General features: G+C 40.3%; 1 protein-coding gene across 2 annotated transcripts in view; it reads right to left on the minus strand.

Moving 5' to 3' along the window:
• The window catches only part of MTA3 (metastasis associated 1 family member 3), a 136,698-nt gene extending 121,196 nt beyond the window's left edge, over nucleotides 1-15,502 (minus strand). For both annotated transcript variants that reach the window (XM_040612034.1, XM_040612033.1), the window contains exons 1-3: nucleotides 15,375-15,502; nucleotides 13,083-13,150; nucleotides 11,088-11,181 (exon numbers count right to left, since the gene is read on the minus strand). In XM_040612034.1, coding sequence (XP_040467968.1) covers nucleotides 11,088-11,181; nucleotides 13,083-13,150; nucleotides 15,375-15,402 — 190 coding nt within the window. In that variant the 5' untranslated portion in view covers nucleotides 15,403-15,502. The remainder of the gene's footprint in view (nucleotides 1-11,087; nucleotides 11,182-13,082; nucleotides 13,151-15,374) is intronic.
• Between the last annotated feature and the right edge of the window lie 4,518 nt (nucleotides 15,503-20,020).

A 20,020-nucleotide genomic window follows, 5' to 3' on the forward strand; every position in this document is an offset into this window, starting at 1 on the left:
GGGAAAATAGGGAGTAACAAACTACAAGGCTGAAGCACAGCAACACAATTAGCTACATGGATAGAATGCTTATTTTAGTCATGATAATTAGGGGTGTGAGAACCACGCGTGTTTAGAGACTACTAACCAATTATATTTCTGCTTTACGAATATGCATGTGTATCGGTTCTATATAAGTAGTGTTAGAAACTAATAAAGTTGAGCAAGATGCATAACTCATATTGAGCGTCTTCTTGACTCCGGCAAACCCTTCTTCCAACAGACCTGATTTTGAGAAATGGGAGACCTGTATCTTCTTTTCACGAGACTGATGCTATTAACTTTCCCCATCACTTGGATTTTCACCATTTCCATGCAGACCTCCTGCTCATAACATTGTGCTAGAACTCTACAGTCTTTCCTTTATAACAAGTGTGCCTCATCTGGTTAGTTAAGAAATTGTATAGTTGCCTCTCCTTAACAAAATGCAGTGCAAATATTTAAAAAATAACAAATGTCTCATGTAGAGAACTAAGAACACCAAAAATTTCTTGAGTTTTCTGTAAGAACCCGGAGTCCACACTTGAGATCTACACTGGCATTTCTTTTCACTGTGTGGCAATGATAACCACAGAGCTTCATAGATTTAAACTGCTTTTTCTAACATACAATTCACATCCTCAATAGCAGGTAAACAGCTTTTCAGAATTTGTTGGCAGAGAAGAAAAGGCACAGACTGTTCAAGCACTTTCCTACCCCTGCTCAGAATAGCATATGATTCTGCTTACAAAAACCAACTTGCTTATCTTCTACAGTATCTCCTTCCAGAAGGGCTGGATTTTATTTTGATTTTTTTTGTAGGAAGGAAAGAAGTAGGAACAAAAGACAGAAAAGGATTTGTATATCCTGTTCTTGAGTCAACTTAACCAAGACACATTAAAGCTCTATGTGCAGGTTTTAAAATGAGAAGAATGTTATCCAAGATAATGTCTGCTCAATGCCAGTACTGTAAGAAAGCTTTTCTGTTTATAGATCTGATGAGACAAGCAGGAAGAGGAGTTCATTCACTGACATGGTCTGCGTAAGACTTAAAAGATCTTTTTTGTTTTCCATCTTCAGCTAGGCTAGATTTATCTGTCGGGGTATGTTATTTCCTAAATGCATATACAGAGATCTTAGGATTCTAATTAACAGGAACTATATATACGAACTGAGAAAAGTATAAAGAAATAGAAATATAAGTATCACTTTAAATTATTAAAACTTTTTAATTTATTAATTCTAATGCTGGGGGTGAGGAACGAACCCAAAACAGCATAAGAATAAACACCACATTGTATTAACTAGTCAAATGTTTAATATACATGCCGTTTTCACCTTTTTAAAAAAAATAAATGGAAATAAAGGTCAAGTAGCCAATGAAGTTTTTCTTCTACTCTCAGTAATCTGTTTTGTAGAGACCACATTCAAAGACCATGTTTGTTATAGTAGCAAGTAAAATACCAAAAACCATCATGTATTCACTTCATACATGTTGAATGTTCAGTATTCCAATCCTGGGTTTTTTCCCTCTTATTAAGCAAAAAGAGGGGGAAAAAAACGAAAAGCACTATGAAAGTGTATGAAGCTAGATACCCTTTGAAGGCAAACATAAATATAAAAGCTGTCCATATAATAAAGCCCTTTTTCTTGTATACTTGGCAACTGAGTCCTTGGCCCCTTGAGGCCCTACTGAGAATAATAGCATCATGATTTCACTCCTGACAGCAGCATCAGTCAAAGGATCTGGCCTAAAGGGACTGTCACAAGGCAAAGGGCCACAGTACCCTGTAGAACTAGGTTACAGGTCACTGACCCTGCCAACACCAACAATTTCTGCACTAGTTTAAGCCAAAACAAGACTGCACTTTTAATACAGGAAACTGAAACACGACTCTTCAGTGTTGTGTATCACTGTCACATTTCTCCACACAAAGAACAGACAAATGAAAATTTAAGTCTATCATTCAACATATCAAAAATGGGAAGACTGCTAATTTAGTTGAGCTGGTTTCTGATAGATGCTTAACCTGTTGTACAAGTAGAAAACACACATGTACCTACACAACTTCTGGGTGTATGCATACATAGTGCTCTATACATAGCCCAGCAACTATGCAATCTGCACAGAGAAGACATCTTATATACTGTGAGAGATCTGCAAACAAGTTTTGGATTCAGACAGTGGGTGACAGTCAAAATGAACTACTTGGCTCCCCAACATCTTTTAGAAATTTGATAACGTAGAGCAGACTTTTCATGAAAAAAAATTGCACTTTTTACCACTCACAAACTCGTGCTTATGCGAGTGATGTATTATTCTACATTAGTACAAACCACCTCTCTGCAAGGATGCTTGCAAGAGCATTTGTGGAGTACATCAAAACCAGAGTCAATGCAGGTTCACACTACAAATCTTCCCTTGCTCAGATAGGGTTACAAATAGTAGCTGAGGTGAAAAACAAAGTATCAATCAAATGGGCAAATCACATCACCAAATAGTAGAGCCATTCCAGCCACCCACTCTGATATTCCATGTGGTCTAGGGGCACATCAAAGTCAACATACCCAGTAACTTTTGAGCCCATACCCTGTTATTTGCACAGGCTACATTTAACAGAAAGAGAGTTTACAGAAAAACCACAGAAGTACTTTACAGATTAATCTTATCTGCTACTTCTACCTTTTCCATAATACCTCATGCCACATATATACTCAGCATTGCATGAAACAGCCTGGGTGGGAAACACGGCATTCATCCTAACACAGTGCTTTGCCCAAGCTAATAAGCAACACCTCTATCATCATGCGTGAAGTTACAGGCATGCATGACTATTACCAAGCACAACTACTGCAGACTTCATTCCACAGCATGACATACAGATTCAAGAAGTACTGGTTGTAAGCCTTTAAATCAGGCTTGATCCCCTATTCATACAGACAACTGCCGCTGCATGATGGGTAAAGTCTTTCTATATCAAATGTGAGTTCACATCATTCAATTTGTAAATGATATAAACTACCGATTCAATTAGACTATCAGAATACTCTTTGAAGATGTAAAACGCATCTCTAACTAGAGCTTTACAGACAGAGATAACCTAGGAATGTTTTTGTAGTCTAAAATTTATGCTTCAGGTGCTCTGGTACACTGTGGGTGCACTGGGGAGAGAGTGGAAAGAGTCACTTAAAATTATGAGCCAAGAAAAAAAAAGAAAAAAAAAAAAGAACTATCTGAGATTATGGAAATCTAGGAAGCATAAAACACCCTATTTATCTTTGTGAGACAAAAAATTATGAGCAGTAATATAAATTTAAATGTTACTAGTATTTTGGAGGTCATCAAGAACACAGTGTAGAATCACTGACCTGCACAATAAACATTAAGGAGGCAAGAAAGTCAGCAGCTGAGAGATGACAATTACATGTTTCCCACAAATCAAAAGAAACCCAGAACAAGAACTATGGTAATACTGACGCAGACACTTAAACTTGACCGTGACAAAATGAATCCTATGAAACACAGGGAAACAGAACACACAATACTTTGACAGTTTACTGTGAATGCTGTCTCCTTCCAAAAGCTCAAACGTGAAGAATTTATTTTGTAAGTAGAGCTCAAAAATTTGCCAGCTTTTGTACCCCACTGCATCCCTCCCTAATGAGGAAACACACCAAATAAATAATTCCAGTAATTAAGTAACAAACAAACAAACAAAAAGCTGAATTTCAGAGACCTATTGAACAGTTTTAAACATAAACATGAAATAGTATTTTGCAGCTTTCCACTCTCCACAACAAACTCAAGGAGCTAATCCAATTTTTCCTTTAGTTTTCACATTCACAGAGATTGGCAGCAGTTTGTTCAAGCCTTTTAAATTATATGTTCAGAAAATAAGATGTTCTAATTAAAAAAAAAATAAATTAGGTATGTCTGCCTGAAAGTATAAATCTATTTTTAAAAAGGTCAAAAGATGAAACCAGCAGCTGCTAGCTACTTTGCTAGTTCGTGCAAAAATTCAGACGCAGGTATATAAGCTAACTGCATGGAGTTGACAGTATTTTTACATGTGCAAAATCCTACATACCCAAACGCAGACCACATACAGGTGAAAAAAAATGCATTTAAGCAAGTTCTCCATCAAAGCTAAGAACTAGAATTATGAACTTAGAAATCCATTCACTCTATTAAGAGAAAATTATTAACATTCAGAACTAAGATGGCATTCTGCAAGGAAGAGTGTGAACGGCCCGAACAGTTAATAATTCCACAAGACACTTAGACGTGACAGTAAACTTGTTAATGAGACAATACACACCACAGTTAACTACTAATTTTAAAATGTCATTCACAAAAAGAAGACTCTGATATTGTCAGAAGCAAAAAGATCCTCATTACTGATTCTTTATTGCTTTTACTGTGGAAGGAAAAAAACCCTTCACAAGTATGCAGTTCTTGTGGAAAAATCAAATGAACAATACACATAATTTACGGGACTACCCAAAACGCCCTTGAAAAGGATAATTGGGCACCTTGAGACAAGTTTCTCCTTGGCGACAAGGATGTAATTTTGGACAAGGCTTGCTCTATTTCAGCAAGTTCTGAATTTTTTCCCCCTCTCCAAATAAATTACAACTGAAGGCATTCTCCTGTGTAAATGAAGGAAAACTTCATGTTCCCTTGTCCCAGGAGATCAAAAAGGTCATGTTTTTATCACAAAAAAAAGACAACCAAACATATTCCTCAAGCTCATTTTCAATGAAAGTGATAGCTACAGTAAATATAAAAATAGCTTACTCTGCCACTGATTAAAGAATGTAATCTGTATCATCCTTAAATAGTCCTCTTAGGGTGTGTCTCACCCACATCAGAGATTTCAGGATCCCTAGAAGCAACATAACATACTTGAATTTGCTAATGCTTAGTTTACATGTCTCTATTAGTTGACTGTAAATAAGTATAACATGTAAAATTCCAGTCTCGAGCAAAAGAGCCACTGGAACTCTCATTCTCCTAAACTTTCCTGTCTTACTGTATTTGGTTTTGTCTCTGTTCATCACCCCATCTTCAAAGCAAACCCAAGCGTCTTCTGATGGCTTGCTCACAGATACACATGTGAGGTCAAAAATAATTTCCTCCCAATTCCTGGGTATCCACCAGGGCAGGGGGGGCATGGATGATCACAGATGACAGAGCCAGGGACACTAAGCTGCAAACAAACACTGGTTTATATTTACAGAAACCTTCGGATTAAGAAGGTACTATCTCACTGAACCAGTTACACAGGTCTGCTCACCCACTCCTTGGGCGGGCGTTATCTAGCAGCCAAGCCTTCTTTTCCTCCCTTGTAAATGCTCCAAGAGGTTCTATCTTTGATTCCCAACTCTTCCTTTCCACTCCTTGGCTCCTTTCCCTCCTATCTAACATACAGCAAAATGGCATCCTTCATCACAGGGTAATATCAACAGACTTGTTTTCTTAGCAGCAAGCAGGAAAGAGGCCTTCTCTTCACCAACTGCAATTAAAAAACAAACTGCAACCTAACAAAAAAACCTTCCAAAAACCACTAAGTTCCACGGAAGACCCACTTGCATATTACTGTAAGAGATGCAAATCAATTGAACTCTTGAGCTCTGAAGACTTTTTCTTGTTTGCAACCATGTGACCAAAAATAAGACCCAAAAGGTTTTGTTTCTGTTTTATTTGTATTGAGACCAATGCAATACAACGATCTTTTCATTCAAAGGACCAGCTGCTAAACAGGCAGCTCTTTAAACTTCGATTCCCTTGAAAGAGTAACTAAAGAGCTCTCTATGCCTCTGAGCATCCTTTCCTCTAGCATGGATGTCAATCTCTACTAACACTACCAGTAAAGCAAATAAACTGTCTTAATTCATTCCCTGCTTGTAGGATACAACAATATAACCTTTCACCATGTGTTGGTTTTTTTTTAAAAAAAAAAAAAAAAAGAGTAGTATGCATTATTTCAACATTTAAAATGATGAAGGTAAAGAAAATGCACTGTATGCCATATGCAATGGAATAATTAATATTTGCCTCACATTTGATCAAAAGTGCTTCTAACTAAACATAGGCTGTAGAGACAAGAGGTATTCAAAGGAATTAATGGAATCAAAAAAAGCCAGTTTAAGGTTTCAAATAAAATCTCCAGTCAAAAGATATGTCTTAGCATAAAAAGTTTGACATGAATGAAGTAACAGGAAGTCTCTCATCTTAAAGTAATTTTTCAGCCAAGGGATTGTGATTAAAGAAACATTACATCCTTTTTGAGCAACAGCATTTTAGTTTGATGTACAAGAACTACTAGGATGTAAAAGCACCATAACAAAAAAAAAAAAACATAGTGAAAAAACTGGTGTATCAAATGATGGGACAAAAATAACACAGCAATACCAGTTTATCTATGTTTTTAATTATACCAAGCCAAATTATGTGACTAAGAACATTGAGCACAAGGCATTTTAGGTATTTTACTCCAAGTTCTTCACCAAGCCCCCAGTGTCTCCACACACACATAATTTTTTCTTACAGACTGAGTATCTGAATTACTATATTCCTGTTTTAATTCTATATACACTTGAGAAAAATACCAAAAAATGAAACTGAGTTGTATTTCTTCAACTGTTGTGATTTTCCTGGAATTGAGTATTAAAAATACCATTATGCAACAGCAAACGTATTAAAAAAACTGATGACATTTGAAAGGAATTCACATTTAATATTTGTATATCTTGGGGAATATTAATGAGTAATCTGAATTACTATTAAATATATTTAAAAGTATTTCTCAAGTTAAGCTCATTTTCTTGCCATCTTCTACACTACCTGCTAGCCTGCTGCTCTACTGAAATAAAATGCTTCCCAAAAATCAGATGGAATATTAACAACTTTGTTCCACTGGATAGATGCTAACATAGACTGACAATATGCAAAATAATTATGGTTTGGGTTTTTGTTTGGGGTTTTTTTTTTTTTTTTTCACAAATACAAAGCATCTTTACATAAAAGAGAGCTCAACAGCAGCAAAAACTGCTGTGTAAGATCAAACTATTTCCAGACTGCAGAAATATTCTTGATAATATACAAAATAAACACTTAGGTTTTGTTTATAAGGTGTTTTGAGATCTTTTAATGGGAGCTATAAAAATGTATTGGTGTATTAAATATCTTTCACCAACCTTATCGGAACTTACTACTAACAGCACTACTTTATAGATTAAAGAAACTGAAGTACAGAGAGAATACTTTATTTGGTTTTGATCACAATACATCAGTGTCATACCAAAGTCAGAAGTGAGTACAGACTCAGCTGTTCAAGAGGAATCACCAGATCACTAGCGGGACTCTTCCTTTCTTCATAAAAATCTATCGTGTGCAAAATTTTTGTCACAGGAACACCATTTTGCAAAACAATGTGACATGACACATGACTGTTCAAGAGCCAAAGGCTAAGAAAAGCCCTAAAAAAAGTGCAACTATGAGAAGTAAAGCCAGTAAGTAATCTCTACAAAAAGCAACTGAGACTGAAAAATGGAGATTTTTGACTACAGCTTCTGTAATCCAGAAAAATCCCAGTTTTACCTTTGATCTCTCAGTCACTGAAACCAATATGCCACAGGTGTTTTGTTTTTTTTTAAACTGACTCCTGTCTCATTTACAAGAGCATCAATTTTGTTACTGAGAAAAAAATATGTAGTACATGGGCTTTACCATAGGCCAAAAAAAAAATCTAAGCATTTAGTCAGGAGCTCAGCACACCTAAGTCAAAGCAAGGTCTCTCAATAAATCAGAGGACAAAGGCCCCTCCAAACAGGATTTTATTTTCTTTATACCCTCCCCAGGTGATTGACTAGGCAAAAGCTGTTACAGTACCTATAAAAGAATGACCTCAGGCACATGACCATATAAAGAATTTTAAATTAATAGAACACAAAAAAATGGCATCATGCACTCAAGCCACCCTACTCAGCTTCAAGAAAGTAATAGTGCATAAATCTATTACAAAAGGAGGAACTAAAGAAGTTGAGCCCTTCACTGTAACCTAAACCCAGTGCTGGTACAGAGCTAGTATAGTCCCCCCTGCCCCAGCTAGTAAAACCTTGCCCTAAGATATTTATATCAACTCCACTTCAGATAAAGGATCATCTAAATTTTGTAGATTCAGCTAGAGTTGGCAACTTTTGATTCAATCACACCATTTGGTTAGAAAACATCTCTATGCTACCCCTTTATGTTTGCTTCACCCATTTTAATGAGCTGAGTGTTTTTTCCCGTCTCTCAAGTTCATTTGCTTACGTACTTCAGTCATCTGTTGCTACAGCTCTTGTATTGCTGCCTGCTGTCTTCTATTCATCTATTTTCCTTCTTTTCCCCATAAAATAAGGCTTATTCTGTTGCATGAAAAAAAGGAGTGATCCCCTTGCAGTGACCCCACGGTAACAGCTACAACCTCAGAGCTGGTGGGTGTTAATGCTCCGACAGAACTCCCCTACTCTGTTCAGGAAGCTGCAGGGGATCAAGAAGCTGATCTTGGTCAGTATTTTGTTTTGGCTTTCAAGTTGGCCTTATCATAAACTCTATTTCATAGGAACAGAAATCAAAGGAGGAAAAAGGTAATGTCATCAAGAGCCCATAAAACATTCCAAACCCCTGGCTTTCAGTGGCTACAGTCAGCTTACAGAACTACTCCCAGATCTAAACTGACATCGTACATGTTGCTGGCAGACAAATACAAATGCTCATTAACTTCCACCATTAACACCAAAAAAAAAAATGGAGGAAATGCAATTTCCTCACATTAGTGTCAGATGCTTTGAAATCAAGGGAACTCCTCTGTACCCGAGCATTTTAGAATGGCCTAAGGAAAACCTGATTCCTCTCTCCTCAATTTCTTTTTATATCCTAAAAGTTTTCTGGAGACAAATTAACAAACAAAAAAGAACCCATAAAAAAGTACAGTGACTCTTTATAAGCGATAGTGTCAATGATCTACTTCATCCCATTTCTCCAAAACATTATTTATAATTGTTTTGAAACTTTTTCAAGTTACTGAAAATTTTTTCTTAAAGTTCCGAAATATTTTCTTACCAAATGATTTTCTTCTCTTATTAAATGCAACCGCACCTACATCACAAAACGTAACCTTTAGAAATTGAAGTGTCACCTAAAAAAAACCCTAATCCCCACCTGCCAAAATCTTCAAAGTTTCATTACTTAGGACAGCTTTCTCCATCATAAAGAAAAAAAAAGTTGCTAGCAATATAAAATGTCTTTAGAAAAGATCAGATTAAAAGGCTTCTCTAGATACACGAACTGGAGACACCAGCGACTGAAATAGAATTTCCACTCCATAAGAAACTCCTATCTTTTAGCATTTATTTTATAACAAACCAGGTAGAAGTGTTGAAGCATCAACATATTAGTATAAAACATTCCCCAAACATTCAGTTCATAAATATACAAATATTTTTTTTGCATCATATTTTTAAACAGAACACTGTGGTATTCCAGAACCAAAACATTTAAATTTATTTGACACTTAACTACATCTGCTGCATGAGCTGTATGAAGATCCAGACGAGCAATTGTTCACTATGTGCTGAACCCTGTAACTGTAACACATATCTCAGAAGATAACTTAGCTATACAGATTCCACAGACTGCACAGAAAGAAAACATTATGTACAGAGAAAACATCCACAGAGAAACCTAACCCATAAGAACGCTGGGTTAGAAGACTTACGACCTGAGAGACACAGGCATTCTAAAGATGTTTGTTGAATCAGCTAGAAATTAAATTTCTATTTTCTCACTAGAAAACAGCAAGAGAATCTCAACAGAGAAAACATGATGGAACATTCCATGGTACTTCTACCGACACCAACAAACCCCTACTATGCTATAGTGGAAGAGCAACAGACCGTCAACAAGTCCTTTATATCAAAGTGCTGACAAAATGGCAATCTAAAGCTCACAAAGGAAATAGAAAAATCTTCCTCAATTTTCCATGATGCCCACAGAACTAACACATCCTTTTCTAAAAAATAAGGCAACCAAGAAAATTTCCAAGATTCATGTTTTAAAAATCAAATGAAAAAAATATAATATTTCCAGTACAACTGTTATCCTTTTCATCCTGCCCTGCCCCCTCCATTAGAAAAGAAAAACAAACAAAAGATGTGCCGGAAAGCTTCGTGAAGCTCACTAGAAGTTCTAAGTTTCTATATATTTTGTATGGAAGAACTCAAAAGACCGTAATAGTATTATTTATAATCAAAATATTATTTAACAGTATATGGCAAGAAATTTACCAGATGTTGACATATTTAATACTTCAGTTACTTACAAACATGAGTGCAATATTTTGCAAATAAGTATTTTCTCAAACATCTCAGTTTTTTAAGTCCCTTTTTGTCTTCAGAATTATAATCATAAAGTTACCGAAAGATACTGTATTTCAGTTGCAGACCAAATGGCAGCTACCAAAAAAAAGCTAAGTTCATGATGACAATGAGAGGTTTTTCCCCAATTACCCCTTGCAAATTTTCTGAAAAACCAATGAGATGATGCTGGCTACTACTGTACTGATTAATACCTACATTAAGCATAAATGCACAAAACAGCTATTTTACTATCTCCAGTGATTCTCAGTCTTCAATGATACATTTCATTCTTTACAGTAAGCAATACGCACTTATGTCTAACTCAAAAAAGTCAAATGAAATCCTCACAAATGCTCTTAAGCGTAAATCTACTCAGAGGCAAGATCTGACATAAGAAACATAGCTGTACCTTCCAGATAAAAAAACATTTTTTTGGTTGGGCTTTTCTTCCAAATGGAGACTTACAATCACTTTAATACAGCTTAGCTTAGTCCTGGAATCAACTACTACAAGCAGGGCCAGCATCAGGTAACACTAAGCATCTAACCTGGTACTAATTAATGTCTGATATATAGTCCACATGCCAAAGAAATGCAATTTTAAGCAGCTGCAGAAACTGAATAGGCTGTGATAGAGAGAAAAAATGCCCTATACAATCTACTTACTAGCATGCTTATCTGCAAGCATTATAAGGCTGTTGGAAATATCTCTTCGCCTATAAAAACACACCACTTTTGCTTCCACGTTCCCATTGGCAGTCTACAAAAGAAAGATAAATCAAGTCAGAATGTATCCTTCCTCAACTGAGTAACACAAATTCAATACCCCTCCCTCATTATTACTAGTTCTCACATGATCAGTCAGGCTGCAATGAACAGAATTACTCAAGTAAGTAAAAGCTTCCTGACACTGGTCAATATCAATTTCAGATCAGACAACAATATTGATTATAATTATTTAGTCCTAAGAATTTATACATTATTCACTTGTTTAGAGATGTAAAGTCAGTATCATGTTAATATAAGAATCCTTAAGACATATCAGAAGCTTGTGAACATTTCTTTGCCATGCAGATTTAGACAGAAAAGTATATTACAAAGTACTCTAGCATTTTTTTTTAATCATATTTAATATAACATGGTTTAATTGAGAATTCACTGCAGCTCGTAAGACGAAAGAGCTATGTAGTTCACAGTTGTTTTCACAACTCATTATAGGGATCATGCTCTTTAGCTTGATAATGCAAAGAATCTACTAATATTTGAGGAACTGTATAAGAAGTACAAAATTTGTTAGTTACCTGGAGTCACTTATTTAAAACTCAAGATGTGGCACTGAAAAGTATCATGTTTTAATTAAGTTTCTTACCATAAAATCCCAAAACATCTTATCTCTGGTAAAATGATAACAAAAGCATTTCATTACATATTTGTGTAACATCTCCAGGTTTGCTCAATGCCTTTAACACATGAAAGCACATAAATCACAATTAAGGTATCTGGACTGCATCTCTGAAATTCTCTTTTAAAAAAAAAAAAATCAATACACGACTCTGCTCTGCCATCCACAAGCAAGATTAAATTACAGCAATGCAGTTTAAAGATAATAAACATTACATTCAGAACATGATTGGAATCACTTCAATTACTGTAAATAAAAAAATACTGTTCTCCAATAAAAGTCCAAAATGATTTGCCATGCACAAGTTCAGTGGATGTTGTGTTGGACAGCACTAACAGGTAATGTGGTTGATGTCTGCTACGGAGTAATACTATGTTCCATTAAAAAGAAGAAAACCATTTGCAAGTCACCATTTTTTTGATTTACTTTCTAACCGCAGAAAAAAAAAATACCTTTATCATTATTTACATCACGATTGGCATTTTGATCATTAACTTTTGGCATAACGTATTGGTAAGTTTTAATACTGTTTGATAGAATAGTAAAAATATGCTATGCTAAAAAAATAAATCAATAAAAATCCCACACCATTCTTAGTAGTACAAGAGTGAATGAAAATAATCATGCTCTCCCCAAAATGACGCTGTGAAAAGCCTCCATTCTTTCTAAAAATACACTCAGGATAAAGAGAGCGAATACAGTCTCTATTCCTATTCAAAAGCCCATCCTTCATTCACAGCTGCCAATAAGAAGAGCAATAAACAGCCACAGAAGTCACATATTCTGTTATCTGACCACTGCAAAGTCTCACTGATGCCTACTAGCTCTTTACACATACACCCAAAAGCAGACACATTACATGATCGCCATCATTCCAGATGGATTCACAGTGCCATCACCACAGAAAGAATTAAAGTCATTCATTTCCTCAGGCATTTGTGGGGTTTGTTTTGAAATTTTTATAGCAGAGTACCCCTGTTCACCAGGAGTGATCAACTGGGTTTCCTTAGATATCAGGGCAAAATTACAGGATGACACATAGTAAGGTTTCAGTAACTGAAATATACACAACATTCACAGCAAATTTCAAGAAAGTGAAAACAAAAACAAACCCAAAGAAAAAACAAACAAAAGAAACCCAAACAGAAAAGGCTACCACAATGGAACCCTTATGGGATGGAAATCATTCACTGTTTTTTTTGAAAAGTGCACTGATTGTTGTCAAACGTTAAGCAAGAATCTTAAAGACACCTGCGTACCTTGTTAAGTTCTTCAATTCTCCGAATGAGATATGGATTGCTGGAAGAGTTTTCAAAATAAACATAATCTGCAATGAAAAAAGGGAAGATATCAAAATACCAAAAAATAATATGTAAGAGCTTATCATTAGCGGAAATTTTTTTTCCTAAACCTAGCAGCTTTAAAAAGCTGAGATTTATTAGGAAATGTTCAGACAGCAAAGTATTTCTGCACTGAGATTTAACATAGTTTATTCCTAAATTGTGGTCATAACTGCACTACAGGTGCTTTAGCAATCATGCTGAAATAAAGTTATATGCCTCATGTTGGAGCTTACAGCGTAATTCAGTAATGTGCACACATCATTAATCTTGATATAAAGGCGGCAGCTTCTCACAATTGATTAGGGAAGATTTAAGAAGCGAGTGCTTTAGAGAGTTTCAATATTATGGGAGATAAGTATTTCGTAAGATAGGCTACCTGACATTTATTATCAGCTGCTGTAGTAATATGGTTATCCAAACAAGTCAGGCACATTGTACAATACTTCCTTTTGTTGCCTTCTCTGTTCAACAACATGCAAACTACATTAAGCAGTAACAGTCATGAGGTTAGTGAGGCTCTCCCAGGACAAAATCTCTTATAGCATAATTCACTTAAGAAGTATTTTCATGGAGTATGTGGAAGTTTACTCATATCCTCAAAGCTGCTCCCATGTAACACACACAGAATTGACATGCAGCACATTTCCTTCAACAGATTTCTCAACACTCGTTTTCGTCAAATGAAAAAGTACTCATCAAATACTAACCACACTTTATATTTAATATTTGACCTCTGCACCGTGCATCTTGCAAATTTTATTTTAAAAAATTGGGTGGGGGGACGATAACGGTGTATCAAACTCTTCTACAACACTTTGACACAACAGTAGAGTGAAACAGAACCTCGGGTAGCCCATTGAGCTCTAAAGAAAGAATGTGATCTCAGGATGTTGTTCACAATCACCTATTAAGATTACAACGAAAAAAACTGAGCACTGATGACCCGAGAAGCAAACTCTACCCAGATCTCAACAGCGCTGCTCAGAGGATTACTCTCATGAGTAAGGGCTGATGGGATTACAATCTAAATGCCCTAATGAAGGAGTACGCAGATGGAGGACTTGTGGATGTGTATCTCAAACCAGAGGCAGAAAGAGCCAAGCCAGCTACTGTCGTCTCTCATGTATTCGCGTCTTCCCTCTCACCTCAGGCTGCTGGGGTGAGAGCAGAAGGAGACAAGCCATTTTAGAGCACCAGGCACCGAGGAGCCAGGCGGAGCGGTGCACCTGAGGCAGGGCGCCAGGCAGCCAGCCATGCCCGCTCAAGGCAGGGCAGCCCAAGTCCTCAGCGTCTCTTTCACCGGCTGGGAAGAGAGGCGTCTGCCGTGCTCGTTACCGCCGAAGTGCCCCCCTTCGCCCAGCGCCGGGCAGTCACGTATCTGCGCGCTGCTCAGGGGTCACGTCGTCGGTAAGCAGGAAAGCTGACAGAAATCCCCCGGTTACACTGCGGGATTTATTATTTATCCTCGGCAGATGAAGGCAGGCGCGGAGGAACTCGGCCGTTAAGGGGAGGGAGGGCGCGGGGGCAGGGGCACGGCACGGCACGGCGGGAAGCGCTATCGGGCGCCCCCCGGGCCGGGCGCCGGCTGCCCACGCCACGCCGCCCAGGCCCGCCAGGCCGCAGCGGGGCAGGGTCGAGGCAGGTCCCCGGGCCGGGGGGCGCGCGGCTCCCGCAGGCCGCCCCCCGCTCGCCCCGCAGGTGGGCCAGCTTGCCTCCGTGCGCCGGCTCGGCCGGTGGCCGGGCAGAGGCCCGCCGGGCGGCCCTGCGCCGCTCCCGGGGAAGGCGGCGAGGCGCGGAGGGCAGCCGTGCCCGGCCCACGCGGCGGCGAAGGGGCAGGAAGCCGGCGGCGCCGCTCCCCCCTTCCCCGCGGAGGGCGGCGCTGCCCTTCTCCTCCTCGGCGGCGGGGGCCGGCCTCCCACCCGGCGCACAGGGCTGGCGGAGGAGGAACCTGCGTCCTCCGCCCGCGGCAGGCCCGGCGGCCCCTCTGCCGGGACCGGCTGCCGCCTCCCGCCGCCCGCCCCGGCCTGGCCGCCCCGCTCGGGGCCGTCGCACCGGCCGCGGCGGGCGAAGGGGGCCGGCGCCCCTGTCGTCGCCCCGGCGCGCCGCGCACAGCCCGCGGCTCGGCGGGGACCCCCGGCCAGGCGCCGTCCCCGCCGCCGGGCGCAGGACCCCCCGGCGCCGGGCGGGCGCTGCCGCGTCCCGACATACCTCCCACTCGGTACATGTTGGCCGCCATGTCTGCGCTCTGCGCCGCTCTCCTCCTCCTCCTCCTCCCGCCGCCTCTGCCGGGCCGGGCGAGCAGGGAGCGGCTCCCGCGGCCCCCCCGCCCCGCACTCCCCCCCACCCTGCGCCACCCCTACCCGCCCGGGCACAGGACGCGACGCCGCGCCTGGCGGTGCCGCCGCCTCGGCCGTTTCCCGAGCCGCCCGGCGAGGAAGGGGTTAAACAACCGCCCCCCACCGCTCCCCTCCCTCCCCGCCGCGCACCGGCCCCGAGGCGGGTCCGAGGCAGGGGCCAGCGGCGCGGGGCGGCGGCCTGGCCGCAAGTGGGACGGCCCGAGCGGGCTGCGGGGGGGGGGGGGCGCGGCTGCCGGCGGCGCGGAGCGGGGTGCCTTACCGGGCCGGGGGGAAGCGGGCGGCTGTGCCCTTCCTCTCCAGCCCCCTCTGGTCTTTTTGTGGTGGTCGCCGCTGCCCCGGCGCCGCTTTGTCCTCTGCCGCCCGGGGATCTCTCCCCTGAGGAAGCTCTGAGGAATAACCCAGGGAAAGTTTGTAGCGCAGCACCTGTTGGCGCTCGGTCCGGCGGCCCCTTTGTCCGCCCTGGGCGCGGGCCGGGGAGCGGGCGGCAGCCGGGGCCAGGCGCGCCGAGCCGGGCGGCCCTGCCCGCCGCGGGCGGCAGAAAGCGGCTACGAGGGGGCAAAGATAAAGGCAGCAGCTCGCCTCGTCGTCAGGAAGCGTTGAAGAAGATGCTTACATACCATCCGATGAGGGGGGTGCTTCAAAACCTGTCGATATCGATGTAACACGAAGCCATTTCCCCGAGTTTATATACAAAGTTCACGCCACCACTGCCGAGGCGTGCGCTTTACAAACACATTGATCCAGCTGTGGAGTGCTTCCTTGCGAGAGGAATGCTTTCTGTCATTTTCTTGCAAGGAAGGTGATGATTTATTATTTGTTTCGTGTCCTGGATGTTTGTGCGTGCAGCTGGAGCATTACCACACTCACACCTCACTCCATCCTGAGCTGCTGGGAAACTTGCGGATTAGGAGGAGGATGAGCTTCCCTGGAGTTTCTAATGATTGCATGCTCTCTTCCCTTTCCACCCTTAAGTGAACCTGTAACTACTATTAGGTTAAGATTTCTTCTGCTTGCAGGGCACTTTTAAATTCCTGAGTGACTACTTTGGTCAGAGGCAACTTGAGTACCAAATTCCTTAAATACATGAAGCAGGTGGACGATACAGTGATTTAGTCATCTCTAATACACAGCAACACGTTCATGCATTGAAAGGAAAAACTGGAAATCTTCCTCTGTTCTGCCTCCTGACAAGAACATCTGTGGGAGCTGAAAAGAAAGTCTGCAGACCTCCTTGGGAAGTCACAACTCTTGTCTGGCTGGTTATTTCTAGAGGCACAATAACGCTACCTCAGCAGAGAACGAAATACAAATAGCTAGAAGTTAAATGGGGGGTTATTTTTACTCTTGTGGTTTACTGCTTGGTAAATGAAACAGGTAAAACTTTCAAGACAAGGGAACAGTTAATTCAAATATTTGGCTTGTTGCAGACATTATCAATTAAACAAAATGCCTTCGAGCTCTTTCCCTCAGCTTAAGTTTGCACTTCAACATTAGAGGAATTTTCCACACTTTGAAGCTTACAATGTACCCTCATCCAGAAAGGAGTAGATTTTGATAGAAACAGACTCTCGCTTCAACCATCTGAAGGCATGCCCTATGGAAAATGAAAGCTGCTCCTGAAAACACGGAATTCACCTCTCAAATTCATGAGAGAGCAGCCCAGGAACACCCGTGGTCCCAGACTGCCCTTTCAGGTTGACAGCCTGAAAACAGCAAGAAAAAAACCCTTTATTTACAGCTGCCTGAGGCACACGTCACAGACCAGATAAATAATGACTTTTATATACCTTGGTACCAAATCACTGGGCCTTATTATTCACACTAACACAGTTTGCATAGCCACAGATAACATCACGTGATACCGCATGGTGTCATGCTGCTGTATTTATGCAGTTTCAAGTCACTGCTGCAAGCTGAGGAAGGTAGTAGGTACAGCTAGCTGTGGTTGCGTACAAAGTTGGAGGACTGGCAGTACATTTTACTTTGGTGTAATGTATACAAAAGCCTGGATACAGTTTATTTTCTGTGCTATCTCAGTGTATGGAATGTGAAAAATTGAAGTTATGTAAACATCTTCATTTTTCAAGGTTAAATATAATGGAAAACTCTTGTTTCAGCCACAACATTGTTGAGAAAAAATTCAGATACAAGCTTCGTCTTAACCTGGTAAATGAACTATATTCAGCTACAGACTCAGATTACTTGTGTTGTTCAAAAGAAACCACATTTCTGTAGCTACTTAAATTGAAGTTGCAATATAGATTATTTCTGTTAGAGATACAGATTACCCAGGAACTTAATTTCACAGCTTTTGTTGTTGTACCATCCAAAGCAGCCCATCATTCTTCCTCATATTCCTCCAAAAAGTAGCCAAGAAGAGGAGTGTAAAGGATACTATTAAAAGGTAGACCAGTTCCCCGGTCCAGGCTCACTAATGGCCCCCGTGGTGAGCTAGCTTAGCAGTACTGAAGGAGATGGAGATGAGGCGCTGGAAGGATGGCTGCCTGCAGACCTTTCATGGTATTTCCAATAGTGTCTATCAACTTCTCCAGGCCACACCCTCTTTATTGGCTCTTTCACTTTAGCATCATCACATGCATTTAAATCACATATATTAAATACCCATTAAGCTGACTGGAGCTATACAATTTTCTTACTGTATTTAAAAAAATGCAATATTGAAATACATTTTTTTGATTAAGGATAATACAAAAATGTTTAATTTTTTCTTCATAGGATTCTTGCATCAGACAGAAAAATTCACTACCCATGTTCTTTTCTTACTGGGTCTGCAATAGTGGGAAAGTTTCAAAAAGCTCTGACAACCTTATCACCCCAGAAAGTGGCAGAATAAGGGAGTTACCCTTGCAGCTGTTGTGCAACATCCTGGTTTGTGTCCCGAGTTTTCAAAGGTTCCAACCCAGCATCTTCTCTAGGTAGTAAAAGCCTGAATCTTTACACACACACCCTCCCCTAAACCCCACAAACATGCTCACAAAAGACACCAGTACTGAAGACAAATCTTCCTCAATTACTTGCTTAAGGATTAAACTGACAGTTCAGGGGTGTATAGTAAAATCTATTTGTAGAGGTGTGTTTAAGAATGGAATACTTCAGGATCTTACAGGTACAAACATCTTATTGAAATCAACAAAAGCACTGGAGAAGAGAGCTGCTTGAACCTTAATAAAAGGTGCTCAGCCTCTTGTAGAGCTTTCATAGAGGCTCACCCTCATGCTGATGCAATTGAAAGGAAAATGTGTTTAGACTGCCCCATCCTTGGGCTGTACTTATGGGACCTGTCCAACTCGAAGTGCCTGAGCCTAGAGTTTCTTTTGGGCATGGGTAATCTGGAAACATAGGAAACAGCAGTGCAGGTTTATGGTCTTTTCCAACCTAAATGATTCTATGAGTTCACACCAAGAGAAAGCGGCTCCCTTGCTAGTAGAACTGCTAAAACGAATAAACAGGCTGCATGCACATAACGCGTACAAAGAGTTAAAAAAAATACAAAGGACTTCACAAATAATCATTTCTTATTAGCCTAAACTCCTGCTTATACTGAGAGTAATTCACTGCCATAGAGGACTTCGGTAGTTCGCAGACTTGTCCTGCAGCTCAAAAAAAGGTACGTAGTCTGTACAAACTCACTTTCATCTAGTGTGAACAAACATGCCAGCTAATACAGCTGTGCACCGATTGGACTGGCTTACAGACAGCTAAAAGTACCTGCACTTTTTTTCTTAGTAATGCAAAGAGACACCATGGCTTGCAAGACCTCATTAATAAATTTGTAACAGAAACAGATTTCATATTGCTGTCACTTAATCACCGAAGAAAAACATTTTTCCATATCAATACTCATTATTATATTTATAAAAACCTTAGATAACTTCCATTTTGTAACAGACATTATGTAAGATTTTTAAATTTAATTTACAGGAATATGAAAGTCACTGTTTGTTTATCGTAAGCAACAGAAAATTTTAGCTGCCTCTACTGAAACAGAAGCTAGGTGTAATCTGTAGTAGATGCTTCCATATCAGCTTCTTTATAAACCAGAAAAAAAATCCCAACCCTCTCACAAGAGACAATCATCTTCTCTTGGCATCAGAAATAACGTTGGCTTTTTTATTGACTCTGTGAGTCAGATCTCTCAAGAGACTCTTAGCTAAATATGTCACTATTTTCATTAAATACGATTTAGACAATATCTAAAGTTAATTGCTGAATTGTCAGTAGTTTGCAGATTTAGGTGTTCAATCCAAATTCTAAAGTTGTAAGAATACTACTGAATTAATGTGCAGAGAAAAGTGGTGCTTATGGCTGGAAAGAAGTTATTATTTGAGTGGGCAGTGGAAAAGAGATATTTGGTAATGCTTTTTCAGTAAGTGTCATGCTGTTACATAGATAGATGCTATAGCCTACCATATGGCACTGCTTTGACACCATACATAATTTCATTTCCTATAAATCATACAATACAAAGGACTTTTT

Source organism: Falco naumanni, chromosome 12 (assembly GCF_017639655.2).
Source record: "Falco naumanni isolate bFalNau1 chromosome 12, bFalNau1.pat, whole genome shotgun sequence".
Taxonomy (NCBI): domain Eukaryota; kingdom Metazoa; phylum Chordata; class Aves; order Falconiformes; family Falconidae; genus Falco; species Falco naumanni.